Below are 20790 nucleotides of genomic sequence, written 5' to 3'. Positions count from 1 at the left end.
GCCAGACTTTTTAAATAAATAACGTTGAATAAACATACCAGGAAATACTTTGTACAAATTACATCCACTCCATTCTCAGAGAAGCGGCATCTCACAATACTTTTCTGCAACATGGGATGTCTGACAGCTGTGGTCTGCAGCCAGACCACCTTTCAAAAGTTTAGAGGTGGCTTTTTTAGCTTTAGCTAAAGCTAACATAGATATGCTAGCTACATAATTAACGTTACTACATAAGCCAATATAGCTATGTTATCTTAAACAACTTTGGCTAAAGCTAACATAGAAATGCTAGCTTTATAATTTATGTTACTACATAAGCCAATGCAGCTAAGTTAGCTTAAACAACTTAAGCTTTAACAAATGTAGCTTGAACTTACTTCGCCACATAGATTGCGTACCTATGTATCTTTCATGGCTGCTTTGTGAGCTTAGCTTTAGCTTACGTAGCTCTGTTATCTACGTATCTTACGCAGCTAAAGGAGCTACGTAAGATGTGCATTTTCCCTTCAAGCAGGCTGTTTACTCAGCTTTGTCAAATATTTTGTCATTCGGTTTTACTGGTCAGGTTTTGAACTTTTGATATCCAAACCATTACCCCAACCCTTAGCCTAAACGGAAGTTTAATCTGATTTTTTTTTTTAAAGTTTTAGTGTGTATGCCTGTTTTGAGATATTCAGCGAGATGAATGGTCCGCAGCCAGACCCGTCTAAAAATACTGAGGTAAATATCGGTTCTCTGAAAAAATACTGAAATGATTTTAGGTCCATACTGCTCAGCCCTAAGTGAAGCTGCATGACTATATTCTGTAATAGATCCTGAAACATTTCTGAAAGAGAATTGCTCAACCCCTTCCAGTAAAGGGGGTGCTGTCTCCAGTTTCCACTATCATTGGATGGAGGAGGGTGTTTGGGGCAGGTAGGCTGTACCTACCTCCATCCAGTTTTGTATACAGCCTTAGAGCTCACTCACGTCCACAAACACCCACATACAGAGGGAGTGTGTAACAGTGTGCATCAGTGAGAGCTGCACGTACACCGCCAGGCTGCTCCGCGCTCCATCAGACAGACGCCCATGATGAGAGGCTGCTCCAACCGGTCCAAGCCCCCTCAGAACCAGGGGAGAGCGGGTAAGACAGCTCGCTTTGGAGGCTTAAATACACTGTGCAGTTTTGTATGCATTTTTATTCGTAGGAAGGAGGGAGGGAGAGCAGTTAGAGGCAGGTCGAGCAGCCCTCCAAGACGTAAACAAGAGTAGTCGACGTGCTGCCTGACGCGGTGTTGGCGCTGTCACCGAGACCTTTCCCCTACATCACAACTACATGCGATTATCATTGTTTTATATTAACTTACCCGCCGTATCGCTTCCAGCAACAGTGCTGCTGTCAGTCACACAGAGGATGAAGAGACAGAAGGGTGTTTTACGGGGTGCAGAAATTTTGAAACACAACCTCTCCAGGCAGATAGTCTCTATTATTGATAAATTCATATCCCACACACATAGAAATGTAAATGATGTAGATGAAGATGCTTCGCGTTTTCTGGTTGTGTTTTTGGCTGTTGTTGTTCATACTGGGCTGCTGCGATGCAATGCTTAACATTTCAGTTTTATTCACATATAGATGTTGGGTCCTGGGCTTTAGCTGTGTGCCTGCAGGCTGTTTTCTGCTGAATGTAATGTGTACATACTGTACTGTACAATGACTTGTCTGCTATAGGACAGGCTAAATGCTGCTAGCTGCAATCAGAGCCTGATAGCTATACTGTATACTGAGAGGAGGAGGAGCACTCATCTGTTTCCTGTTCGTTTCCTTGTGTGCTACTGTGTGCAAGAAACCTCATTTACCCTCAGTGGAAACTATCAGACACAGTCCATACAGGGCTGGAATGAATGCCTATCTTCTGTTGAATTTACACAAACTGCTGTGGTTTTATACAGATTAGATATGCTTCTATAAAAAGCCCACACAAGTGACCTAAACAACTTTTACAGCAAGTAGCTCACTTTGTGTGGGTGTTTTAAAGCACCCAAATGTTTCTTTCAAACAAATGGAAAGGCTCAAAATACAGCCTAGCATGAGTGGCCGTGCCATTTATATGTGGACCTGATGAACCTGACATGTATTATAGTCGGCAAGCATTTAGGGAATTTGTGAGAGAAAGAGGTTTTTAATTAGAAATCCTTCATCTCACCATATTTAGGTCGCAGGCCTGTTAATCCACCGGCAAAGACCGCACATGGAGCTTCATATAGTGTATGTTGTAGATCTAGTTTAAAACGTAAACCTTATAAAGATCATACTTGAGTTCTGTTGAGACTTGATTTATCCAGGTTATGTGATCACTCACCTGCCACTTCATTAGGTACACCTGCTCAACTTTTCATTAATATAACTAATCAGCCATTGCAGACATTGCAGCAACCAATGTATTCATGCGTGAAGACACGGTAAAGATGATTTGATGGAGTTCAACTTGAACATCAGAATTTGGAGAAAAGATCATTTAAGTGACTTGGAGAGTGCCATGGTTGTTGATGGTCTGGTGAACATTCTTATTGTTTCTGCCAAATCTGACAATAACATTTAAATGTTACAGCAGAAATGAAGACTCATCAGATCAGGCAATGTTTTTCCAATCTTTTGTTTTCTAATTTGGTGAGCCTGTGTGAATTGTAGTCTCATTTTCCTGTTCTTCACTGACAGGAGAAGGGATGAGTATTAAAAATCCAGTACCAACATAGTACCAGTGCCAACACATTTAATGCCTACTGTACCAAATTACAAGACTGATTTCAGTTCCTCATTTTGGTACTTCAAAGGACAGGCATTAAATACGTTATGTTAAGAAGTTACACCTGCTTCCTTTACTTATATGTTCTATTGGCATCTTGTATCTGAATCACTGAGACAGCTTTTATTCAGCTGCAGACTTTCTCCTTAAAGTATCAGTTCAGGCACCCAGTAGGCATTGCCACCTTTTAAAAAGTATCAATTTTGCACCAGTATTGAAAGAAACCCAATCAATACCCAACCTGTGACTAGAATGACAAATGGTGTGATCCTCTGCTGCTGTGGTACATCTGCTAAGGTCTGACAATACTGTGCATTCAGAAGTGCTCCTCTGCTATTGTAATTAGTGATCATTTAAGTTATAGTTACCTTTCTAGCTTAAACCAGTTTGGCCACTCTCCTCTAAACTCTGATAACAACAAGGTACTCTGGCCCAGAGAACTGTCACTCACTGGATGTTTTCTGCTTTTTAGACCATTCACTGCAAACTCTAGAGATGAGTGAAAATGCCTGCAGATTTGTAGTTTGTGAAATACTCAGACTGGCCAGTCTGGCACCAAAAACCATGGCACATTCAAGGTCACTTAAATCACATTTCTTCCTCTTTCTGATGCCCAGTTTTAACTTGAGAAGATCATTGTGACCATGTCTACATGCCTAATTGCATTGGTTTATATATGCAGTTATGAGCAGTTGATTGGGTGTACCTAATAAAGTGACAGTGGCCAGTGTGGTTGCTGTTGACTGCATTAATAGAGCAGACTGTATTTATTGGAGATGAGCAGAGTATACAAAATATATATTTTAAATTACACTTCCTCTTCCTTAATCTATAAGCATTATTAGAATAACATCCTGTTGAATTACAGAAGCTGCTGCAGGAGGTTGAGCTGGATGACATTACAGGTGTTTGTATGGCTGGGTCAGCTCAGAGAAACAGTGGATTAGACTGCCACCTCATGGACGATGTGTGCTGATGCAGATAGCATTTGGTCCTCTGTTTTATGCACTTTGTGTGGTATCAACTGGTATACAAAGTGCTACTATTAGTGCTATCAACAGGAAAAATAGAAAAAAATGTTAACTGAGAACATGCATTTCCAAGATATGGTGTAGATAGCAGAATTTTCTCTTTGGACCTCTTTTATTGGAGATAACTTGACAAGTCAGAGTTGGGCACGTATTGTTGGGCACCAAACTATTCAGCTTTTGGCTAATTTTTCCTCAAAGTAAACTGCATGAATTGTTTTGAAGGCAAACATTTTGAAAGCAGTCCTGTGAAATCGTCAAACTTAACTGAGGGTCAAGATTTAGTAACTATTAGGATAAGATGGAACATAATGCAATCTCTCAGCAATGTTAAACACATGGTGAAAGTACAACCACACACGTGTTTGGAGGAATTCAAGCTGATTAGACCTCTGTTCAGGCTTAAGAAGGGCAAAACTGTTCAACCAGCTCCAAATGCATCTGTTAGAAAAATGACTTAAATTCTCCTTCATTCAGTGTTTTTTATTTCCTTCCTTTTGGTAAGCTCAGCTGCTAAATTGAGTAACATTTGTTGCAACTGTACCAATCATCAATGGTGACACAGTTTTGCCACATGAAGTATTTCAGATAAAATTCTGTCGTAAAAGTTTTTTGTTGAGAATGGTTCAAGTAGATAATAAGTTTACTTTCTCAAACATGTGGCAACATTTTAACAGAGTAATGATACCATACCCATTGTTTTAATGCTAAAGTTCTTAGATCAACTTAACATTTCATCCTAAAACAATGTAGGCATATACATTTTCACAAATGCCATTCTGCATTCCTGCCCTCCTAGGTTGCACCAACAAGCCTTCTTTTCTTTAACAGATTTAATCATGCAAAGTTTAAAAACATCTTGAATGGAAAAAACTGCAGTCTTAAATAAAGCTTTTTTTAAATTTATTTTACTTGCCCAGATGGTACCCTAGGCCATGCTTACCCACCACATCCACCGCTTACTGTGCCGTAAGGATGTGTTTTTTCCAACATTATTATGTATATTATTATGTATATTTTATTATTATTATTATTATTATTATTATTATTATTACGTGCTCCTGGTAATATGCTAAGAGCATCCGGAGCACAGCCTAGGTTGTGTCAATCCTCCTTTCTGCCCTCAGGTGGCTTAATCTATGCCTTACTTATGCCTCAGTTTTTTGCCCAAACACCCAAAAGTTCTGCACAGTACAATATATTTTTGCCTTCATTTAGAGAGAAGGATAAAGTCAGAAACAGGGATGAGAGAGTGGGGGAGAGACATGCTGGAAAGGAGCCACAGGCTGGACTTGAATTGCAGCTGCCCCCATACATGGGGTGCGACATAACCTCTAGGCCATCAGTGCCACTTTTATTTTTCCCAAACAGATATAGTAATGATCTAAGAACTATCTTAAATGAAAACTACAATGTTTGATATAATTTCTCTGTTTTTAGTGTCATTATATCCTCTTTTTTGCTTGGGCTGTAATAAATACACTAAATAGTATTGGACAAAGATCAAATTGGAAAAAAGTACTGTATGTCTTCATTTTTTTCTCAAAACAACAGTCCAAAGCAAGAGTGTAAGATAAAATAAAATCAGGAAGAATTCAAACTGTTAAAGAAATGCAGCCAGTAAAGAGTTAACAAGCATTTCTTTGATTTTTTCTGAAAGTCTGAAATAGGACAAGCTCTCATTTTTTATGGTAAGCTAACATTGTGTTGTTTTTAAAATACTAAATTTTCTTCATACAGATAAGGTCATAACAACACACACTGTATGCCATTTTTAAATGAAGTCCTTATATGCCATTTCTTTTTAAATTTCGAAATAACATTTTTGTGAGTTTGTTACATAATTTAACGGTGTAACAATAGGCCTTTTCACATTCACAAATCGGGATTTTCTTATAGCTAGTACCTGTTGGAGGCTTCAAGAGACAACATCTTTGACGCTGTAATGCTCAAACAGCAGCGCAGTTCATATTACTTACGGTTAGCAGAAATGTGCTGCGTCCGTACTGCAGTCATTACGGCCAACCGTTAAACTGTGGCCAGACTGGAGCACGTGACAGCAGCACAGCGAGAGAGACCGGGGTACGTGAACATCTCCTCCATCCCCGCAGAGCAGAGCGGATGAAACACCGGTCACCTTCAGAGCAGCATCACGGGAAAAGGCCCCGTGTTCCCGCCGCGGCTGCCTCCAACTCACCTCAAGACGGAATGGAGGAAAAAACCCCGACAAACCCGCGGGAACTCACCCAAAATCCGCTCAAGAAGATCTGGATGCCGTGTAAAAATGGCCTTCCCGAAAAACACATTTCTCAAAGAAAGGGTGCGTATGACAACGTGGCGGCAAATGTTAGCATCTTTATGTACCGCTATTTCTCCCGTTATTTGATGTCTACCAGCAGATATTTCTCATTTTCTCCATGAGAGGTTTGTTGTTCACGTTTGCGAGCACACGGCCAAACCCTATGCGGTGAACTGAATAATTAACGATAATCCGTCCCCAGCATTTAGCGTTATTTCACAACCTGCTTTCATGCCCCATGCTAACGTTACCGTTAATGGGCGCGTGGAGCTCAGTTCGCAGAGTTCAGTAGTCTTGCTGTGCTGCAGCCATCTGGTTCACAACGTTATGTAAGCACTCTGAATGCTCACGCAGATGAAGGCAGCTCGTATCGAGGAGAAAAGACTGGTGCTGGGGATGTTCATCACATTGTTACTATGTGCCAAGTCAAGCACCAGCTGTTGGTAAATAGGAATTGTGTCTCTTCAGTCATGTGAGTGATTTGCACTATGGATGAGCTTTTGCATTTTATCCGTGCTCACATAGGTCACTTCTGTGTGCAGCCAGTGTCTCCTCACAGTGGCCTGGCTGTGAAGGGAATTTGAACCATGAGACTTGAACAATTAGATATGTTGAGTTCATGGTGGCTGGTACTGTGCATAAGTTTCTTGGTAAAATCAGCAACCACCACTTTGTTAAACATGGGCAGGGCGAAGGAAGAGCTCTGTCATAGTTGTGGTCTCTAACCCAGACATCTGTGCATCCACTGTGACTGAGTGTTGAAACTCAATGTTGGTGGTTTCACAAATCCTCACATATGCCACCATGGCCTCTGCTCCTGGTGACAACATATTCATAGCTAAGTGGTTGTCTTCATGCCCCATGACACCAGATACACACAGCGATAAGGACAATGTAGAGTTAATACAAAACTTTAATATCATTATTGTATTATGTAATATGCAAGATAGTTCCAGGCAGATTTTGAAAGAGATTGAGCCAAAAGCAAGAAATTCAGAGAGAGAAATGAACTTTCTGGTTTAGTTGCATATTAACACTGAAATCAGCCACACCTTCCTCATGCCATGTGTGAAATGAGTTCATGAGACTTAAGCTGTTCTTCCCTCTCTTTCTTTCATTGCAGTATGCATGACAAACTGTCCTACCCTGATTGTGACAGTGGGCCTTCCTGCCAGAGGGAAGACCTACATCTCCAAGAAGCTGACCCGCTATCTTAACTGGATTGGAGTTCCCACCAGAGGTACGCCTTTTCAGTGTTTCATAAACAACTAGACAGCTGTAGAGGTCAAGTTTTGTGTCAAGCTTGCCATTCATAGGGATGGGAATCAAGAACAGGTTCCAGTTAAGAACCGGTTCCAATTGTTTAAATCCATCAACATCATTTACATAAAATCTTAACTATTCTGTGTGAAAAAAACAGTCTTGCGAGTGGCAGTTAGGGCAAACAAGAACAGAGAAGTCAGGAAGCAAACGTAATGGACAGTTACAAAAACAGGCCAAGGCAACAAAAATATGGCTTCATTTCTCAAAAAAATAACATGCAATGTCTGTCGAACAGTGATTTCATGCAAGGCTTGTATTTTTATATGCCCAGAGATTTAGGATCCAGAGACTGGTTTTATCTTTTAAAGAAAATGAGCTGCAGTATTGTATTCTAATTCCAGTTCAGAGATTGAAGATCCAAGGAGATTTTTTATTTAACTGAGACATTTTCTTTCATTGATTCTCCATGAAAGTGGCATATGTCTTATTCAGTGTTCAGAGTGAAGGAGACTCAATAAAATATGAGTTGTTAACAGTGAAAACCCTATAGTCTACTTTTACCAAAAATACAATTCACAGGAATTAATCGATAAAAGTTGAATCCAGTAGCAGACTTGATAATGACATCAGTATTGATAAAATCTTATCACTTCCTATCCCTGGCAACACACATGAAGATTTTTAAAATCTTAATGGATCTTTTTAATGTGAGACCCCACGCATGGTGACAAATAATCACAGAGAACTCACAGTTTTGTTTGCGTGGTGTAAAACAAGAGGATCAATACAGCACTGACTTGCTGACTTTAGTCAGAAGGAGGGATTCAGCCTGACAATCTGAATGATTATCGTGTAATGTGTGGTCCACATAAGAGTCCAAGATGTACCTTTACTAGTTTTATTTTTGTCCTGAAATGATCCTAAAGGTCTGTGCTTTCATTTCTCAACAGAGTTCAATGTTGGGCAGTACAGGCGAGAGTTTGTGAAGATCTACAAGTCTTTTGAGTTTTTCCGTCCAGACAATGAGGAGGGTTTAAAGATCAGGAGGTAAGAGTGGTAACTGGTCTTGGTTGTTATTGATTTATTTTCCACCAGCTGTGTGACATTTATATCTGTATTGTGTTTACAGACAGTGTGCTTCAGCGGCGTTAAACGATGTGCGACAGTACCTCACAGAAGAAGGAGGCCAGGTTGCAGTAAGTGGAATGCTTTTAGGTGCTGGATAGGATTAGGTGGTATCAGTTTTTTTAAAATATTATCAAGTCCTCCACTAATTTTTTTTCTCCTATGGTATTCGTATCACTGCCATGTTATTTAAAACCTTCCCATGTGTTTCATTCAGTTATTTAAGTAAATGCATCCACTGCCACCTGTAAAAAATTTATTGTTACACTAAAGGCTCAGATGACTTGATTTTCTTTTGTTGTTCACAACTGCACCAGTTGACTACGCAATGAAAATCTTGTTCCTTCTTGGATGACAGCCTGGCCACACCACATGTGTCATCCAAACAGCTTATGGAATGCTGACGTCACAACAGTATCTTGACTTTGCGTGAATTCATAGGTTGTGGGGGAGGCGTGTCAAAGAATGTTAATCATAGCTTCAACAGAGAGCTCCATGTGATTATAACAGACTTGTCCCATTGTATCTAGAGTATGACAAAAACTGGCTCTCCTTCAGATAGAGCTTGAGGTATTAATGTGATAATGTAAAGAAAAAAAGCCCAATTAACCTAACAGTTTCACTGTATGTACACATAAGATCTCCGAAGGGAGAAAAAGTATGGACTCACTCTGGTGAATGACGGTGCAGAGATATGGAGCAAATGCTGTCCTATTGGTAGGCATTAGGATTCATGCCATTAACGTAAGGTTAGGGCCTCAAACTAGAGGATGACGTAAGAACAATTCTGACATGTTAGTCTAGTGGAGTCGTCTTGGATGCATCAGTGGCTTTTTCAAATACCCAGGAATCCCAATTCTAATACCCAAATCCTAACACTGATTGTACTTTAAATGCAGTGAATAACTCTTTGAGTCTTACTCACATTTGCTCTGCCATTTAAAGGTTTTTGATGCAACAAACACAACAAGAGAAAGGAGGGAAACCATCATCCAGTTTGCAGAGCAGAATGGCTTTAAGGTAACTCGCTGGGTGACAAATCAAGGAGGGGCACAAACTGCATTAGTCGATTATTCCCACTTAGATTGCTTCCCTCATTTTGCTTCTCCCTTAGGTGTTCTTTGTTGAGTCTGTGTGTGAAGACCCAGATGTAATACAGGAGAACATTGTGGTGAGTGTCTGGGGTTTATTTGTATTTTTCTTTATCTAAAGAGACTCCTTATCCTGTTTCTCCTCATTCCTCTGCTGTTTTCTGTGTTCAGCAAGTGAAGCTGGGGAGCCCTGACTACACCAACTGTAACACAGAAGAGGCAGTGGAGGACTTTATGAAGAGGATTAAATGTTATGAAAACTCCTATGAGACACTGGATGAAGTCTTGGACAGGTAAGGAGAAGCTGGCGGGCTTTAATATATGCCATATGTATGTCCTATTAGTTTTGTAATTTAATTAGCACCACCTTTTGTCATACAAGCACCCCTTTCTGTTCACTGTCTATCTCTGTGGTGTTGTATACTGCTAAACAGAATGGTTCAATTCTCTTTGGCACCTCCACAGGGATCTCTCTTACATTAAAATAATTGACGTGGGTCAGCGGTACTTGGTAAACAGAGTGTTGGACCACATCCAGAGCCGGATTGTTTACTACCTCATGAATATTCACATCACACCACGCTCTATCTACCTGTGTCGCCACGGTGAGAGTGAACTAAACGTCAAGGGTCGAATCGGAGGAGACTCAGGCCTCACACCGAGAGGCAAAGAGGTACATCCAAATCTTTCATAACAGAGAGAGATCTATCTTTGGAGCTTTTTCCCCAAGCTAAATAAAATATTTAGGTTGCCATTTTTTCTCACTGCAGTTTGCTAAGAAGCTGAGCCACTTCATCCAGTCACAGGGCATCAGTGACCTGAAAGTGTGGACCAGTCAGATGAAGAGAACCATCCAGACAGCCGAGGCTCTGAGTGTGCCCTATGAGCAGTGGAAGGTCCTGAACGAGATTGATGCAGTGAGTGCAGCATGTTTTACTGCTCAGCATGGCGTTTCACTGTAATGTGTGGGGAAAATGACAACGTTTAATCCATGGGTGATGTAATTTTAGGGCGTGTGTGAGGAGATGATGTACGAAGAAATCCAGGACCACTATCCTCTGGAGTTTGCTCTAAGGGACCAAGACAAATACCGCTATCGTTACCCGAAAGGAGAGGTCAGTCAGTTTGGTTATGTAAATAATATGGTGTCCCTTTCTGTTAATACTATTGTGGCACAATTTGTACTGTGAGCTTCTCTTTGAATTTTGGAATTTTCCAATTTACTGAAGGCCCTTTTTTGAGAACAAAAGGAGACGTGACCACAAACACAATTAAATTTCATCCAGGTGGCCACTGGCCAATAACTCTGCTAATGAATCTCAAAATGTACAAGCAGTCTCTTAAGACAGACTCTGCCAAAAAGCAGATCCCAGTAAACAAAGATAAGTCTGTCTGTCTGTGTGCCAAAATGTGCTGCCAGTTTGTTTACTATGAGCCTGAATGCCCTCTGGTGTGTTCCCACCTTAAGTCCATCCCATTAGCACTCCATTAATCTTAACACAGGAAGATGGATATGGGCATTAGTTAGCTGCACAGGCAGACAGCGCTGTTGATGCTAGGCTTTGGGGAATTATGGTGAAGCTAATGTTTGTCTAGACGGCCTAAATAGATTTTTCTTCACCTGCTAAAATGTTAATGGATATTACCTTAGGTTGAATATTCACCATGTGTTAATAAAATTGATAGAACGGAGGTTTTATCTAACATAATTGAAACTCTTGCTCTTTTTTATTCCACCTTAAGATGCTGCTTGATTAAGGACAAGCTCTTCAGTCCTTTGCAGCAAAAGGTGTTTGTTTTCACAGTCCAGTCTGTTCTCCATCGGTCTCATCTGTCCCTATTTCTTCTTTCCTAAATCAGTCCTATGAGGATCTGGTGCAGAGGTTGGAGCCTGTCATTATGGAGCTGGAGCGACAGGAGAACGTGCTGGTCATCTGTCATCAGGCTGTCATGCGCTGCTTGTTGGCTTATTTCTTGGACAAGACGGCAGGCAAGTCCCTTAATGCTGTAAAATCAACTCTTTTATTGGACTGAACAATATTGCAGGATTTATTGGTGCAATTTTTTAAAGGAAAAATGACACACATGGAGGCATAGAAATAACAGCCAAGGGAGAGCAGACGAAGTGACTTTACAAAAATCGCGTGGCTTTAGATTGCATGACTTGTGACCTTCGTCATCGACTGTTTCAAACAAAGTTCGAAGTTACATTAAATCTACGTGATCAACCTGTGATTATAACTTCTAATCAAAAGAAATCTTGCTGTCTTGAGCAGTCTGGAGCTCACACCACACTTCAGTGTGACATCCTGATATGGCTGTTAAAAGTTAAGTTCTTGTATGTAGCCATGGTGTTATGAGCACTGGGGCAAGGTGCTGCTGATAATGAGAATTCTCTACTTTCATATCTGCAACTCAGCATCTGTCTTGAGCATCGTGCTGGTGGTAGATTATTACAAGTGACTGAGTTAACAGATGACTTTCAGTGCCTGTGGTTGTTGCAATTAATCCAGTTTTTTAAAGATAGAAAGTGTCCAAATCAATTCCCAGGTCCGTGGGTCAGCATAATTCCTGCTTTTCTATTTCCGTTTTATTGGGGGGCATTAGAAAGTTATTCCTGCTGTTTCATCGTTATTTAGGATGTTTGATAATTTGCAAGATGCCTCAAAGATTCTGCTCAGGGCTCTGCTCTAAATATGCAAGAAATCCATCAGGCTGTAGTTGGGTCGTGGTCAGCCAATATTGCACCCTGCACGACAAGCGATGCAGGATCTGACTGAAAGTTAGCGTGACTTCCAAGCCAGTCGTTAGACTTAAAGTTTGTGTCTCATTTGGGTGAAATTTGCAAAGTGTATGCCTGGCTTAAGACAACTAGAGGTATTTGGCTGAAAGTGTCCAGTAAACTTGATCTGTCTTTGAACCATAACACTGGTGTATATGTGATTGCAGCTGCATCGTTTGTACGTTTTTACATGCAGGCAACAGACAAACTCTACATGCACAGTGGTCAGCTCTTTGACTACTGAAGGTGATGTAGGACAGCTGTTGTTGTATATTAGATAACGAAATGAAAAATTCTGCAGTTTTGGTTCCATCAAACAACAGATTTGGCCATGTGACTGACACTACATATATTGCTATGTAACTATCATATATGCACATATCACAGTTATGATATGTAGACTGTATCGTTCAGCCCTACTTCTTTATAACTTGTTTAACAGAATTATGAGAAATATAGAAAGATCCTTTTGTCACCATGTAGATAAATTTAGTTAAGAGTAATGCATGAGAAATGCATTTCACTCCTGGCTTACTGACCTGATATTGGCGATGAAGAGTAGAGAACAGTTAAAAGATTGTCATGTTGACAACTATCACATTTTCTCTCATCCCTTCTTTAAGTTTAAGTACATTCGTATTACATAACTTATGTTTTAGGGCTATATTGTGTGAACTAATAAATCCTTGGGCTCCTTGGACACAAATACATTCATCAAACAATTTTCTCTTCATCAAAACTATGAGTAGAAAATGAAAACATTGAAGGACATTAGTCTATCATCTCTGTAGTCATAACACATCAATGGGGAATGGAACACAGCTGATAGATGACTTTGTAAATTCAGGATTTAGGCATTTTGTTTAGTAGTTGGCTTTCTCTAGATTATTGGTTCTCAGCTGGTGGGTCGTGAAGCCATTTGTAGTGGATTACAGAGATGTGTCTAGAAAAAATGTGCCGATAAGTCCTATTTTGAAGGGCACGTCTCCATCTCTTTGTTTCATCACATGTTTTGTTCTATATCAAGTCCAAATGTGCCAGTTTTTCATTAAAGACATTGAAAAATATAAGAACTTTTAGGTTGCGATTTGTTATTTAGGAGGTAATCATGGGTCCTGACACCAGACCAGTTGAGATCTGCTGCTCCAGAGCATCAGTGGAAGCAGATCCCTTAATTAATAGTTCCTCTGGTTATTGAAAGATTAAACTTCCCAAAGAAAAACTTGATCAGGTTTCTGGAAATCAAGTTCTTAGTTTTCAAAGTTAATTTAATGAGCTGCATGCTATATTTGCCTTCACACAGAAGAGCTGCCATACCTGAAGTGCCCGCTGCACACTGTGCTGAAGCTAACGCCAGTGGCCTATGGTAGGTTGGCTCTCCTGTTTACATAAATGCATTGAATAAAAGTATAGATTGTAGTCTGAATATTTATAACAACTCTTTGCTCCTCAGGCTGTAAGGTGGAGTCTATCTGCTTAAATGTGGAGGCTGTCAACACACACCGAGAAAGACCAGAGGTTGGTATAACAACATATACACATATGACAACATATAAACAATCAAACTGGCCTGATTTTTGCAAGGTAAAATGGTTCTATTTCAGGATTGTGTGTTTGTGAAAGTCACGTATTTCACTACTGTGTTCCCCAGGCACACAGATTTACCAGCACTTCATCCTGATCAGTTTTTCATGACCAGTTTTGTGAAAAGCAGCGAGATTAGAGCAGGTTTCTGTTATGGATTATGGGAGGATTACATGTAATCAGAGCTTTAAAAAACAGAGCTGAACTACACATAGACCTGCTTCTGAGTAAATAATGTTCCAATATCTCCAATGCAACTTTTGCCAAGTATTGTGATTAAAGTGTACTGTTTTGTGCTAAATTTCTTTTGGCTCCCAACCCTTTGACTCGGTCAAGATGAAGCAATCACAGAGCCACAGTTTGTCTTGTGTCATAAAGTCCAGTTCATCCATTTACAAAAGCATACTCTCCTTTAAAGCCCAGATCTTTAAGACGGGGTAAGCAAACAGAAAGGCACTGGTAAAGCAGATTATGGTAGTGAAAAATGAACATTATTAGCTTCTTGTTGCCCAGGCCAATCTCTGCTTTTTTCTACTTTTACTATAGGTAAATAAGATCTGATGATGGTCTGTTGTAGAGGACAGCAAAATTAAACCTTGTTCAGCTTGCTGCTCTTTTCCACTAAATGATATTCAGTTTGCCTGCTCAAAATTATCTGAAGGAATCGTCAAATTAAGCCTTACTGTGGCATGTTTAGCTTGGCTTTGATTTGATGGGGAAATCATGATTAAATGAAGAAAATTTTATCAGTGACTTCTGCCTTAACTTAGCAGACCTTCAACTAAAACAAAATGATCAAGCTAACGTGAAGTTTAGAATTTTTATGGTGGTTTTACATTGAGATCCAGACCTGGATCCAAGTACACTTGACCCCAAAGTTAGGATGATGTGATCACTGTGAACACTGCCACTGTGCCACTATGTTCAAGTCTGCTTAAGGAGGTGGCCTAGGATGGCATTTATCACCCTTTTTCTACCAAAGCACCCTTTAAAATTTGTTAAAATCTCATGTCACTGCTGTCAAAATCTGTTATTCAAAAAACACACTACATGCTTAAAACTTCACAGAGTAGTTGTGTAGACCTTAAAAACACACTTAGATGCATTTCTCACTCCACGATCACCTGCTGAACTGGGGAAAAAAGTTGCACTCATGTAAGCATATTACACTGGCATATTTCATGGGTACAGAAACTATACACATTTAAATACCTGTAATCATGCATACACATATAATTAATGCATATAAATAAATTATATACACACATGCATGCTTTTATGTATGTACATACATACATAGTGTATTGAAGGTACCTCAGGGTGCTGCGGTATCCCAGTTGAGAAAGGCTGGTCTAGGGTATGATTTATGTGTAGTCAAGCATAGGTGTAGCTCATTGCATAGGTGTTGATACAACCTGCCTGAGCACAGAGTACTTGTCACTAATGTCTCTTCTCTCTTCATAAAATGTCATTTTCACACAGCAGCTTATTTCATCCTGAGCACCACAGTAGATATGCTAGTAGGACAAGAGTTGTTGGCATCTTAAAATCAATAAAAACATCCATAGTTGCCTGCAGAATGGACCCCATTGTCTGCACCGGGCATGAACAAATGTCGACGCTAGTAGTTGCCATTGTAGCCTCTTTCTCTGTATTGGCAGATTTGCAAACAATTAGGGTATATCTCCACCAGCTGTATTGGACTGTGCACATACACAAGCAGGCTTGTGCACAGAATAATGTTACTAACCTTAAAGCAGGCCAGTGAGGGAAAAGAGGGGGGGAAGCGATTACACTAAGAAAGGGTTTGAAATAATTGGGCCTAATATGAAAAAGCCTTTGGATTATTCATTCCCATGCTCATGCAACCTCTCTTTGGCAAGGTTCCTGTAGATCCTTGAAAAGTCTTAAATATTCCTGAATTTCACATTTAAAATCTAAGGCCTTAAAAAGCCTTTAAGTCTAAAAAGTGAGTAGTCTTGAATTTTAGCAGGCACTTTGAGTAAGACATGTCCTTGTCCAATCTTTGTTTTTTACCCAACCTTATACAGTTTTAATCACCCTCCTGCATAAATATTCTCCATAATTCAGGGAATTCAGTGTTGGATGTTCTAAATTTCCTAGAGGAGTACCCCAAACCCATTTCTGATTTTGTCAGACTCACTGTGAATAAATAGACTCTGTACTGTTGTGAAACACTAGCCCAGTGCTCTAACATCTGGGCTACCAGGTTGCCCACATTAAAAATCTTGTAGCCCTCCCTTATTGCAACAGGTCTTCCCTGACAAAAAATATCATTCTGATTTTTGAAGGTTAAACTGTTCAGAATCAGCTTAGCACCAAAATGTGTTCTGATAAATATAAATATACTGTTACTGATAGATTAGAGGCATTAATGTACCACAAATCATCAAATTTGGGCATTTATGACTAAATAAAATTTTCCTCTTTTACCATTTGACATTTGTTAATAGTTCATTAAACCAGAAAATTCAATGCAGGGTGTACCAAAAAATCTCATGCTTTTCATTTTTGACAGTTTTCTGGGCAGGAGGTGGTATTGATTTTTCTCAGTTGAATTCTTAAAAAGCCCTTAAATTTGATTTTTAAAAGCTTTTAGGAACCCTATGTTGGATCTCAGGGTATTCCATGTGTTGTAATGTAGAGTTCATCTGTTTGTGCAGATAAGCATAAGCAATGCTTGCATGGTGTGGTTTAATTTTCTCTCTGACTTGGACTGAGCACACACAACAGGTCCAGGCAGACTCAGAGCTCATCCATGTAAACAAAGAAACTCTAAACTGAATCTTCCTTCCCCAGCTGTCGAGTGTGTTTTCAGTGGATTTCATATCTCCCATGTGTTTTGATTCCCTACCCCTCTTTGTGTTTTTTTTCCATTAAACAGAACGTAGAAGTGTCGCGGATGCCAGAGGAGGCTTTGCTTACAGTGCCAGCTCACCAATGAGGCAGTGCCCCCTCACCCCAACCCCAACCCCAACCTCCACCCCCCTTCCCCTTCTTTACGCACAATGTACCACTGTAAAACTGCACCAAACTCTGCAAGCTCTTTCTTCTCCACCCCCTTCATTGACTCACTTTTCATCGCTCTTGTCTTCTGTTTGTTTTTAAATCCTATATAAAGAAGTGATGAAAGTGATAACTGACTGGAATCCAGTTTACAATTTTGATTATTAATCCTCATGTGACACGAGTGTCGTACATGTTCTCCCATTTTTGGAGACTGCATATGAAGCAGAATTTTTGTTGTTTTAACTGAAGTATCACCTGAACTGTGAAGCAATGAAACTAGAGCCATCTTCTTTTGTTGCAGCAGTGATTATGTGTAGTTTATTTTCTCTCTGAATCTATCTCATAAACTGAACTATTTTAACTTAAACCAGTGTCTTTATTTGTTTATATCTGTGGGTAGAAATCAGGACACTATAAGCTCAGATTTACAAAAATGCACAAAATAAAAGCAGATTGTGCATTTTTTGTATTTTGCACTCAAGATTAAATGTTTATTTCATTATAACATGTCTATATATACTGTATGTCTCGGGTTTAAAGATGTCAAACACTTACTAATCCTGAAGTGCAGACATAGTCTGTTTCACTGTTTTTATTCAGCAATGTGAATCCTCTCACCGTAATTTATCCCTGTCAGAATCAAGAGAAGGATATATTTCTGTTTTGTTTCTCAATAAACACTCATCTAAATCATGCATCCTTAACAAAATCTTGTGCTTCATTTTAGCAAGTCAAAGCTGGGGTTGTGGGCTTTTACTTTGAAGGAAAGTCTCAGGCTTAAATAGGTCTTGCCTGGTACATTTCTTACTCACATTACATGCAGATCAAAAGAGGAGTATTTCCTTCCTATTTGTACTATCTACAGATCAGATACTGTGTTCTGTGCCCTTCCTGCACACTCTGCTGTGGAGACTGGAGACATTTCTCCATTCATTCATATGCAAAGGCTCTGCTGGGATGCATAAGAAAGTGCCTCCATTCATCAGCTTGAACAAAACTCTTACTGTGTGACAAACACACATTTCCTCTGGCTAGAGAAAGAGTTAAAACAAAATCTATGCTTGGTATTCACATTTTACAATAATATCATTTTGCCCAAAGGCAAAGAAGGATTATTTGTAATATCGAAGTTTATTAACATGTAGTTATGGTGTGGTAGAAATAAATGATGGAAATGCTTCAATTACAAGCATGTTGACTGCTGGTGGGCATTTTAGCAAGTGCTCCGAGGAATCTGAAGCATTCAGGACGCATACGAGAACACATCTGTAGTGAAAATGTATCTATATATGAATAAAAAATGACCTCACTAATATGGCAAAGTGTCTTCAAACTTCTACGATACACAGACAAGTTCAAGCACATTAGGAAAAACAGAAAACCCTTGACCGTTGTGCATAACTTTATATTTTAATGATTTTTTTGGTAAATATTTCCAGTTAAACGATGTTTGTTACACTTATGAACTAGTTGGTGCACATGCCATATATTTACTCAAAGTTCACCTGACACTGATGTTTGTCTTTGCAGAATGTGAACATTCATCGCACGACTGAAGACGCCCTGCAGACCGTCCCTCCTCACCTCTGACAGGCTGCTGCAGGCTGATCTTTCCTCTCACTCTTTTGGGCGGACTCATGCCCACTCACTTCCAGGTTCCTGCACAGCCTGCTCCAGTGGTGACTGTCTGGGTGATGTGCCTCCTCCCTCTGCCACACTTGTCCTCACGTCCATCTTTTCAAGGAATTTGAAGGAGCTTAACCTGAACACTTGTTGGGTTTTAGAGCCTCAGTGTTTGTGAAGCTACTCTGTGATGCACTTGGCACAGCAGGTCCACTTTATTTATCAAACAGTTGTCTTGCACTAAGGGGAATCCTGTGTTTTTGTTTCTGTATTCACTGTGGTGTGTTAATTTGTGCAACCTGGCACTAAATATTACTGTAAGATTTTGAAGTATTAACCATGTGGTGCCATCAAATGATTTTATGACTGTCTGCTACGTGTGCCGTGGTATTATATTGTGCAATCATTGTTTAATGTGAAAGTGTCTTCAGTGAATCCGTGCAATACGAAGGTTTTATCAAGAAGAAAATGCTCTAATTATTTCTACTTAAATGATGAAGGACTTCAATGAATTCATTGAAGATTTTTAATAAAAAGGGAGAAATGCCAATTTTATACTAACGGATTTTTAAAAACTTGTTAAATTGATTTTATCAACAAACCTTGAATATAAATGAAACAATACTTTTTGTGAAGAACATAACTGAGCATGATTGGAAATTATAAAGTGCAATATGAGCTCAAAGATAAAATGTACATCCTGACTCAACTATAATAAAAATTGATATTTTTATAAAACAACTTCTCTTAATCTCTTGCATCTATTTGTTGAACTTGCAAGTATTTAAAAAAGGGAAAAAGAGCAGGAGTGCTTCTGGTATCCCTTAAATCAGCAGTACTCCTGCAAGGGAGAACTAGCAGGTGAGGACAAAATTATCAACCCCCCTATGATAATTTCATTTCTTTTATTTCCCAATGCTCTTACACAGAACAAGGCATTTTAACACTGACTTTCCAGACATCCTAGTTTTATTTTGGATGCTAACATTTAGTTTGGCACACAGAAAAAAAATCACAAAAACTACCAGAGTCAAAGTTATTATGCTCCTTTAGAACTGTCCTCTTTGTTGAACCATAACACAAATCACTGTTGTGCAGTGATGTGTTCTAACTTTGTAATGCTCAAAGCTTGTAAAAATCAAGTTTAGCTGAGGGTTATCTCTCAATTTATAGTAGTATTTCAGTATCAAAACTTCAGTAAGCTGTTCTCACTTGAGAAAGCATCATGGCAAAAAACAAAAGAAATCAGTTTAGACGTAAGAGAATGAATTGTTGATGCTCACAAAGAGGGAGAGGGATGTTTAAAGTTATAAAAGCGTTTCCAAGTGTCAAGAACTAGAGTAACAAATATCAAAAAATCCAAACAGCCACACAGTAGAGAGCAAGCCTGGCAGAGGTAGGAGGAGAAAGATTTTAAAGACTCTGGAAAAAAAATAGTGAAAGATGTGTCTAGAGAACTCAGAACAACTGCCAAGACACTAGTGAATGATCTAGCCAAGTCACGAAATGTAGTCTTAAAGAAGACCATCACTAGAGCTATGCACAGGAATAGACTAAGAGGTTGCAGACCAAGAAAAAGAGAGAGGACATCCAGATTGAAGTCTGCTAAGGACCATCTGGAGAAAGATTATACATACTGGAAGCATGTCCATTGCTCAGATGAGACCAAACTAAGCAGTGGGAGTATTATGCTGTGGAGATGCTTCAGTGCGTCTGGAGCTGGGAATCTTGTAAAGGCGGAAGGAATCATGAAGAAAGAAGGATATGTGGAGATTTTTCGAAGAAAACCTGGAGCAGTTAGCAGCAAAACTGGGTCTGGGTCGTCACACAACCCAAAACATACGCCGCTCCCGATGAAGAACAACCTACAGAAGACCAACGTAAGCGTTATTGCTGCACAAAGCCCTGACTTATATCCCATTAAAAATCTGTGGGGTGAACTGAAGACCAAGGCCCATGCCAGAGGACCATCAAATCTGGAGGAGCTTGAGAGATTGGCCAAAGAATGGGCTGGGATTCCTCAGGAGACATGTTGAAAACAAAACAAATGACTCCAGGCTGTTATCCAGCACTAATGACTATAAACATCATGGGTACTAATAATTCAGACCTTGGTAGTTATTGTGAAATAATTTTGTTTCTGTGTGTACAGTAAAATAATGTAAGCATCCACACG

General features: G+C 39.6%; 1 protein-coding gene across 4 annotated transcripts; it reads left to right on the top strand.

The window, feature by feature from the left end:
* The first annotated feature begins 969 nt into the window (after positions 1-969).
* Positions 970-19352, top strand: LOC121506796 (6-phosphofructo-2-kinase/fructose-2,6-bisphosphatase 4-like). 4 transcript variants are annotated; one of them, XM_041782685.1, is made up of 14 exons: positions 970-1126; positions 7240-7356; positions 8330-8426; positions 8509-8575; positions 9450-9524; positions 9619-9675; positions 9767-9888; positions 10061-10268; positions 10366-10512; positions 10606-10710; positions 11456-11585; positions 13681-13743; positions 13831-13895; positions 18522-19352. In XM_041782685.1, exons 1-14 carry the CDS (start codon positions 1072-1074, stop codon positions 18579-18581), a joined length of 1368 nt encoding a protein of 455 aa, XP_041638619.1. In that variant the 5' UTR covers positions 970-1071; the 3' UTR covers positions 18582-19352. The 4 variants fall into 4 exon arrangements, with proteins under 4 accessions (XP_041638619.1, XP_041638618.1, XP_041638617.1 ...); XM_041782684.1 differs by lacking the exon at positions 18522-19352 and adding an exon at positions 16867-17686 and having other exon boundaries at positions 971-1126; XM_041782683.1 differs by lacking the exon at positions 970-1126 and adding an exon at positions 5874-6137.
* Positions 19353-20790: the final 1438 nt, after the last annotated feature.

This window comes from Cheilinus undulatus, linkage group 3, assembly GCF_018320785.1.
Source record: "Cheilinus undulatus linkage group 3, ASM1832078v1, whole genome shotgun sequence".
NCBI lineage: Eukaryota > Metazoa > Chordata > Actinopteri > Labriformes > Labridae > Cheilinus > Cheilinus undulatus.
The sequence above is the reverse complement of the archived record's forward strand: the minus strand, read 5'-3'. Positions and strand labels throughout refer to the sequence as shown.